The sequence below is a fragment of the Plenodomus lingam genome (assembly GCF_022343315.1).
Source record: "Plenodomus lingam strain CAN1 chromosome Unknown contig_6, whole genome shotgun sequence".
In the NCBI taxonomy this organism is placed as follows: Eukaryota; Fungi; Ascomycota; class Dothideomycetes; order Pleosporales; family Leptosphaeriaceae; genus Plenodomus; species Plenodomus lingam.
The window spans coordinates 721,278-730,127 of record NW_027093966.1 but is presented as its reverse complement, the minus strand read 5'-3'; the positions used below and the strand labels follow the sequence as shown (position 1 = coordinate 730,127).

Here is an 8,850-nt window from a genome sequence, read left to right as displayed (position 1 = left end):
TAGTGCACCTAGTTAATAATATAAGCTACCTAGAAGAAAGCTTGTTTAGATTAGTTAAATATAAGACAGTTAAAGCAGGAACTTAAGCTTTTCTAATCTTAGGTAGAGGGACTAGAGTAATCCCTAATACTCTTAATGGACCAAGAGGTCTAAAAACAGAAGATTTAATGCTTACTAACGTGGTGTTAGTAGAAGGTTTTTATGTGAATATTATATTAGAAGCTTAATTGCTTAAAGCAGGAGTTTAGTTCCTTAGGCTAGATGCCACCTTATAGTTTAGATTATTAGAAAAGAGCATTATATTAGCTAAGTTACTGCGCAAGTTTAACTTAACTTTCCTAGAATACAAGCCCTCTACCCCTTATTAAATAATCTAAAGTATAGTGCCTAAACAACCCTAATAATCCTAGACAACTTACCTAAGACACAATAGTAAGGAGCTTTAGCACTAATAATTAGGCTATTTAGGACCTAAGGCGCTTAAAGCTCTAGTTAAGTTAGCAATAAACGTTAGGATTAAAGGAACTCCTAGGAGCAAATACAAGCACTGCGCTATTATATATACCTAATAGGTTATATTAAGACAACTAAGGGAAAGATTACCACGTCTATACTACTAGGTATTATAGGATCTATTTAATATGCTAATAGGTATAGCTTACAAGTAATAGATCTTAGTATTAAAGTGTAACTACTTAGGAAAGCTTTATACCTATCTACTGCAAGCCAAAAACCTTAATAAGATTATACAGGTGTTTAAAAATTTTAAGAGCTTAATACTTAACTAATATAAGCTTAGTATAGTTAAGATTATGCAAGACAATAATATTATAACGCTCCCCTAGCGTGGTAAATCTCGCTTTTAGATCTAGGCAGCTAATAATAGTATTAAAATTAAGAGCTCACCTGTATATACCTATAAACCTAATAGAGAAGTAGAAAGAGTAGGGTAGGAGATTATAATAAAATTAATTAAAATAAGGATTAGTGCTAACCTACTAATAAAGCTCTAGCCTAAAATTATTAAAGCAGCAACTTAGCTCTATAATATAAGCCTGTCCTATGCTTATAATATAATATTACCTAACAAAGTGCTAGATTGTTAGTTTACTAGATACTTTAGGTAGTAGCAACTAGAGCAGATAAGGGAGGTAACTACTAATCTCTGCCCTAATTAGAGCGGAATATACGCCTATGGCTATTAAGCTTACCCCCTTAACTAAGATTAAGTAGCCAGGCGTTATAAGAGGGTTTTTAAGGTGAACCCTTAGGGTTATATTAGATATCTAGTAGGATATAGAGCATCTAATATATACAGGATATAAATCCCCTTGCTTAATTAAATTATTATAACGCAGAATATTACCTTTAATAAGGATCTTTTCTACAAAGAGAAAGATCTAGAGCAGCTTTAATAGTTAGAAGCTTAAAAGATAGTTAATATTATTAGTAAAGATAAGATCTATAATATAGGAGAAGCATATAAAGAGCTTAATATCTTTAATTAGCTTTGTATTACAGTAGAGCAATATAAGGAGTCTAGTAAGCAAGGAGGACTAAACCTAGCGCAGGAGCTAGGGGGTAGGGTAGAGCTAGAGGAGGTAGATAATTAGGCTAGCTAGCCTAGTAATTCACAACCCCCTAAGTAGACACCTCTAGCGTAGGTACTAAGCACAGCTAGCTTAGCACAAAGGATCTATATAAAGTCCCCTAAGCTAATAGAGCTCTAAACTCCTAAACTAACACTAGAACTAAACTTTAGTATAGAAGACAAAGGATCTATACAGGTTATAGATTAGGGTCTTACTACCTAAGATAGTAGTAATCTAACTTACTTTAACGCTATAATAGGTAGCTCCTAGGAAAGACCTAGAGGGGAGAGTGCTATTAGTAGGTTACTCTATAAGAGCATAGAGATAGGTAAGGGCACCCTATCTAGCTCTTATAGGGGTGGTAAGCAGAGCTCCTACCTACCTACTTTAGGACTAGATTCTATATCTCCTGCAGATCCCTTATAAGCGGCACCTAGAGCTCCTAGAAGAAGTAGAAAACTATAAGTTAAAGGACTGCTACTAACGCGTGTTAGTAAGCAAGCTTAGGGACAGGACCCTAATAAACTACTAGGAGGCTCTATAAGTGCGGGGATATATATAGTAATAAATCTATTAGATATAGATCTAATTAGAAATCCCTTGCATAATCTTTTAGTATATCCTAAACTAAACGCTATAATCCACGCTATAATTATAATAGTAATAGGGAGTAAATCTCCTAAAAACCCTAAAAGGAATACGCACTAGGACGCTCTATAAAAAGAGCTAAAATAATAGAAGGATCTCTATAACTACTAAATAGGATAGCAATTTAGAGACGCAGCATATAAAGAAATTAATACTCTACTAAAAGCTAGTACCTAGGAGGAGATTAATAGGCTAAATATAGGAGAGTATCTACTCCTACTTAAATAGGTGTTTATATATAAGCTTAATTAGGATAGTTACCTAATTAAGTGTAAAGCAAGGATAGTAGTAAGAGGAGATCTATAGCTTACTAACTTAATTTATTTAACCTACGTAGCTACCCTAGCAGCTTAAACCTTTAGGACTATAATAGCTATTAGAGCTAAGTTTAACCTTAAGATATATTAATATAACATTATTAGAGCTTTCCTTAACGCCTTAAGGGATTAATAGCCTATAGTTATCTATAAGCTACCTAAAGGATATTAAATACCTAGGAAGTGCGTTAAGCTTAAACGAGCTCTATATAGATTAAAAGACTTACTATTATTATAGTATAACAAGCTCTTAACTACACTCTAAGAAAATAAGCTTATTACTTCTAAAGAGGAGCTATGCCTATTCTTTAATAGAGATTGTAGTATCTTGTTAATATTCTATGTAGACAATATCCTATCGCTCTATTACTAAAACTACGCAAGCTAAGCTTACAAAGTTATCTAAGCTCTAAAGCAAAGATATACTATAGAAGAGAAGGGACCTGTAAGCTAGTTTCTAGGGGTAAGAGTAATCTAAGATAGAAAGAGATAGATAATAACGCTTATTTATAATAAATATATTAATAAGATTATAAAGAAATTTAATCTAGTAGAGATAGGAAAATTCCCTGCTATACTACTATTAAGTAAAGATATTAAAAAGAGCACTAGAGAAGCTACTAAAAAGGAGATTAAGGACTATTAGGAGCGCGTTAGATTAATCCTTTACACCTTAATTATAGTGCGCCCTAATATTGCCTATGCAGCCTCCTAGCTCTCCTAATACCTTACTAACCTATCTAAACAACACTTTAATATAGTTAATTAAGTAATTGTCTATCTATACTAAACTTAATACTAATTAATCTAATATAGGAATAGGGATCCTAATAAGCTTATAATATATAGTAATGCGTTATTTACTAATAATATTAATACTTAGCAATTATTATATAGATACCTAATTACGCTCTTTAGAGGACCTATTATTTAGAAGGTAGCTTAATAATTAACTATTACTACTTTAACTACTAAGGTAGAGCTCCTTACGCTTAAGCAAGTAAGCAAAGAAGTAATAGTGTTAAAATGTTTTTTAACTAAAATACACCTTACTTTAGATACTACCTAGATAATTAATTATAATAATTAATAAACTATTAGGTTAGTAGTAGGTAATAATAAAAGGATTACTACTAAGCTACGCTATATAGATATTTAAAACATATAGCTTAGGTAAGAGTATATAAAGGGATCTTTCTATATTACCTACCTACCTACTAGTAATATACTAGCTAATAGGCTTACTAAAAACCTAACTATATAATAATTTATAAGGTTTAGGGAGCACCTAAAGTTATATAATAGTAGAGTATATATTATATAGTATTAATTAAAGTAAGGTAGTATATAAGATCTATTAATATATAATATAAAAATAACTAACTATAGCCTACCTCTTTATTATTAACTAGGTAGCTTCCTTAAGGAGCTCTATTACGCGCGCAAAGCGTGCCTTAGAGTCTATAGGGAGCTACCTAGGTTACCCTATCCTAGGATCTATAGGGGGAACCTTAGAGGAGCTAGAGTCCTTATCTTCTAATAAGGAGCTTTAGGCGCCCTTAGCTATAGAAGTAGCCTTACGCGCAAGCTTAGCAGTAGTAGCAGTAGCTTTTACTAGCTCCTACTGCTTAGCCTTACTCTCCTTAAGGAGTACTAAGACCCTCCTCTTCTTATCCTTAAGAAGGTCTTAGCTCTTACCTACTTACTTCCTTACTAGGAAGGATAGTATAGAGTATTAGGTAAGCTTAGGGCTATTAGTTTATTAGTATAAGATCTTGCTAAGTATTATAAAGGAAAAATTCTTATATAGATTATATATATTAGGATATAGCTATACCTAGAGGAGTACTACTAGTACTAAGTCCCCCTACTAGAAGAGTTATAGCACTCGCTATTAGACTTATTAAAGAGCGCTAAGCGTAGATAATTTAGATAAGTTTTAGTATAATAAATGCTAGGCTCTCTATAGTAGGAGGATCTTAGGGTCTCCTTAGGAGCTAGAGAGGGAGTAGGAGTAGAAGTAGGGGCCTTAAGAGGGGTCTAGGGAGGAGCAGGAGCTAGAGTTAGAGTTAGAGCTAGAGTAGTAGGAGCTAGAGTAGGAGTACCCTTCCTTAGCTTTACAATCTTAGCTATAGTAGTAGTAGCTACGCGCTTAGCTACTATACACTCTACTATAGCCTTACGCTTAGTAGTAGCGCGCTCTTTTTTAGTAGTAGTAGCTTTAGTAACTATAGCTTTAGCTATATAGGAGGTAATAAGGGTAGTGTAGGTAGAGTAAGTATAAGTAGTAGGTTTTAACTTTAACTAAGATAGGTTAGTAGGGATATAAGTATAGTTTAGATCTTTAGGGTTAGATAATCTTATAACTTAAGCTATAATAAAGATTATAGTTAGGTAGATAGAGTTATAGAGCTCTATCTAGATAATATCTACGCGTGTAAGCGCAGGCTAAATAAGGAAGGCGCGCTAGTTAGTATCTAAAAGGTAAGCTAATTTAACCCTTTAGATATATAACGCTCTAATTAGCTATACTACCTACTAACTATAAGCGTAACTATAATAATAAAAGATCTACCTATACCTAGGGGGTATATTACAGGAGGGATATTAACTAGATTATAGAGTATCTTAATCCTAATTAATCCTAATTAATCCTAATTAATACCCCTATATAACCTACTATCTAATTAACTACTAGCTTACTACTAAGTGCCTAATAAAAAGCAGGAGCTCTAGTAAGGAAGGTTTACTAATTATTCACCTTCTAGTAAGGGTAGCTAAAGCTCTATATATATAAGTACGATCGTAGTAGATACAATCTAATAATCTATCTCCCAAATCATTCCTAACCTTAGTGATCCAAATTTCCACAGTAACTATACTTTTTTACTATTTCTAAGTATATAAAATCTTCTTTAAAAGTTAAGGATTTAATTACTACAAGCGCGTTGTTAATAGGTGCTATAGTTATTAAGAAATTTGGTGTTGAAAATTTGGTGATTTTGGTGTTGGTGGGCGCTCGGTGGGGGTGGGCGCTCGGTGGTGGATCACGTTAGACGTCATGTGGCTAGTCCAAGACCTCAGGCCTCGCCGGTTTCTCTCCACCACAACCCTTGTCTATATTCCCGATCATTCATACATATAAACTCTCCTCCTGGTTCAGCCATGTTGCTTTTTACTGCATAATCTGCATTGGCGAGGCCACCACGCCAGAGTGGCCATCTACATAGGCCATTGAGTCGATCCGGCCCATGTCAACTGACTCACTCTACCCGTCAATCCCAGCCCAGTTGCATCTGCTGATCCATGCTTCTTGGACGCCTTGGAAATATTCATCTACTTGCATACCCGGATACCCTTTGCTCACAGGTAACACACGGTATGTATGTGCATACTACCTCTGTAGGTGTTCCGTCTTAGCCATGGGCGCCTACTCTGAGGGAGGCGTAGGTAGGTACCTCCGGCCCCCATCATGCCACGGACTCCAAGCGCTGGTGGCATCATTGGTTACCCTCCGCTCACATCGCCCTCCAGACTTGCAGCAACTCCTCCGACGAGATACTCTTTTCATGCCATGCCGCTCTTTCCGTCTCGCTATCCCATGCTGTTGTCCATTATTATTATTATTTGGCAAGGCTGAGCTCTGCACGATTAGACTGCGAGGCTCACGCTAGTGTGCCGGTGAGCTCGTTGCGGTAGAGTCTACGGCCGATCTGTACTCGAGCAATCTTAGCGAGAGCCAGTGGAGGCGAAGATGGGACGCCACAATTATGAAACGGAATGGCGAGCCAAGTCTTCGGTAAGTCATTCTTCGCGAGCAATGTAAGAAAAGGATACTGCCACGTTCAGGCACCGTGGGCGTAGTCGCGAAATGCTAGGCCGGAGGCCTAACTCGCATGGGTCGAAGTCAGACTTGATATGAGTCTATAAGAGTACTCTCTTTTCGTTTTCAGGTCCTGTTTCTATGTGATCATCTCGCGGTGTTCTACCTCAAGCATACGAGTCATTGTTCATACCCCAAAACTTTGTTTTCATCACATCAAGATGCATTCCGTAAACTTTCTCCTGCCTCTTGCCTTTGCCTTATCAGCGAGTGCCGATCCTGTTGGTACGCCATCTGTACCTGCAGGATATACGCCTGCCCGCCAATTCCATCACTACAATGCCCATGAGCGACGCGATGACCCCGAGGTCGACCCCGAAATACTTTGTGGTGCCAACTACAAAGACTGCGGCGACGGTTGGTGTTGCAGGTAGATCCATCCATTCCTTCAAGCATTTCAAATACTAAATCCTTGCGCAGCGCTAGACAGAATTGTGCCGGCAAGATTGAGACAGTTCCCGTCTGCAAGGATCCTACCGTGACCTACGGAATACTCGAGGGTACCGAACCTGCCATGCCATTTGATGATCTAGACGATAAACTTGAAAGCATGTCGAACCTGTTGGAAAGCTTGACTGGTGGACCTCAGACTGATAGACCCCGGACTACCGGACCTCAGACGAATAGACCTCAGGCTGAAGGAACTCAAACTGATGGACCTGAAGCTGATGGTCCGGCCAACACTGCAGGGTTCCAAGAGACTGGTGCTGCTGCTGTCAATGGGCTGAATGGATTCGGTTCAATGGCAGTAGTTGTCGCAGGTCTGTGGGGAATTGCGGCCATGGGTGGTGCAGGTTTCTTACTCATGTGAGCTCGTAGAGAAAGCGATTTACATGCTGCTTTCTATCCAGTCTTCTGAGATCTAGCTACAACCGTTCATGTCTATTTCTTTAATCACGATAATACCACAATTCATTTTCCTTCCACTTGCATTTCGTAATCCTCTTCATAATTCTCTCGACATTTGACGATCTCGTCTTTCGCCGTCACATACTATAGAGTGGTGGACCCTCGAATTAGGCAGTCGCCTTCACTATGACAACGCTGTTTTTTGACAACAACACATCACACCCAGTCCCTTTGATCCGATCATCAGCACACCTCACCTGACAGTGGCTACAGGCTGAACAGTAGTCAGGATCAACATGCCTGGTTACAGCAAGAAAGAAGGTATGTCCTCCAAGCACCTGATATAACCCTGAATTGATCATGCGAGGATTATGCTGACTATCTCTTCAGAGCCTGATGACTTCAGCTCCACCACCTTCCCAAAGCCTCCGCCCGGGGCCGAGAACTGGTGAGTCCTTGACAAGACACCGATTGAGGTACAATATATTGATTCTTTTGTATAGGCAGCCTGACCCTGACTCCGTCGCACGCCCTGGTCTTCTTCCAGATCCTCGTTTCTGCAGGGATCTGCTCGAGCCTCGCCTTCGGGCTTTGTATAGGGCAGAGATCAGGCAGGGCAGTAAGCCGTCGTCGCTTGCTCTACGAGGAAAAGAAACGCGTAGCCTCGGCTCTTGGCCGGCTCCTGTTCCTCGTGGATCGGGCATGCCGCGCAACGTGATCGATGTCAAAACAGTAGCATCTTCCAATCCTGGTATGACCACCAAGCATGTCAGCGATACCTCGTCGGCCGTCTTGAATCTGGGCAGCAGGATTGCGAGTGCTGCTGAGCCCATGGAAAAGAAGAATGTGTCCGTTCCACCCCATCTGAGGAAGCTCAAGACTGACACTCTGCCTCAGTTTTCGGCCAAGAAAGTGGGAGAAGAAGAAGATCGGCTGAAGACCAAGATACTCGCATGGCAGGCTGGTGATGAGTCAGGCAACAGCTGTGGAAAGAATGTAAGTATCACGACCCGGTCACCGCTATCAAATCCAACTGTTCAGACTCTTGGGCTGCAGCAGGACTTGCTCGGCGACGGGAATCTTTGGGATTCGCCTATTCCAGCTCAACACCATGAATACGCACAGCAGGATTTGCTCGGCGATGGGAACATCTGGGATCCGCCCCTTCCTGTTCGCCGCCCTACGTATGAGCAAAAGGAGAAAGCTATGCTGATTCGCCTTATGGAGAGTGAACTCGACATTGGAAAAGTCGCTACCATGGCCGAATTGATGGCAATGTCCATGTCAGACCTTGACAACTACTACTTCAAAGTCAGATCCGCTCACAAGAAGTGGTGGGAGGCCTGTCAGACTGCGCAGGGCTGATCTTGGGAACTATACCCCTTGATCTAGTTCGTCTCACGTCACTGGAATCTGGGGCGAGATTGCGAATTGGAAACATTGTCTTGTGTTTCGGGAAGCCTAGTCACAGCATGAGTCTCTCATTGTGACGGACGATACCGAGGAACGTGTGAGCCATAGGGTATCTTGATCAATACCAATGAAACCATTTGAAATATCC

General features: G+C 39.6%; 2 protein-coding genes across 2 annotated transcripts; both read left to right on the top strand.

Moving 5' to 3' along the window:
* Positions 1-6,601: 6,601 nt before the first annotated feature.
* IAQ61_009489 (uncharacterized protein) lies at positions 6,602-7,251 on the top strand (the record flags this gene model as incomplete). Its single annotated transcript, XM_003838257.2, has 2 exons — positions 6,602-6,810; positions 6,861-7,251. The coding sequence occupies 2 exons, from the start codon at positions 6,602-6,604 to the stop codon at positions 7,249-7,251; spliced, it is 600 nt and encodes a 199-aa protein (XP_003838305.2).
* A 334-nt stretch (positions 7,252-7,585) lies between these two features.
* IAQ61_009488 (uncharacterized protein) lies at positions 7,586-8,654 on the top strand (the record flags this gene model as incomplete). Its single annotated transcript, XM_003838256.2, has 3 exons — positions 7,586-7,610; positions 7,680-7,737; positions 7,793-8,654. 3 exons carry the CDS (start codon positions 7,586-7,588, stop codon positions 8,652-8,654), a joined length of 945 nt encoding a protein of 314 aa, XP_003838304.2.
* Between the last annotated feature and the right edge of the window lie 196 nt (positions 8,655-8,850).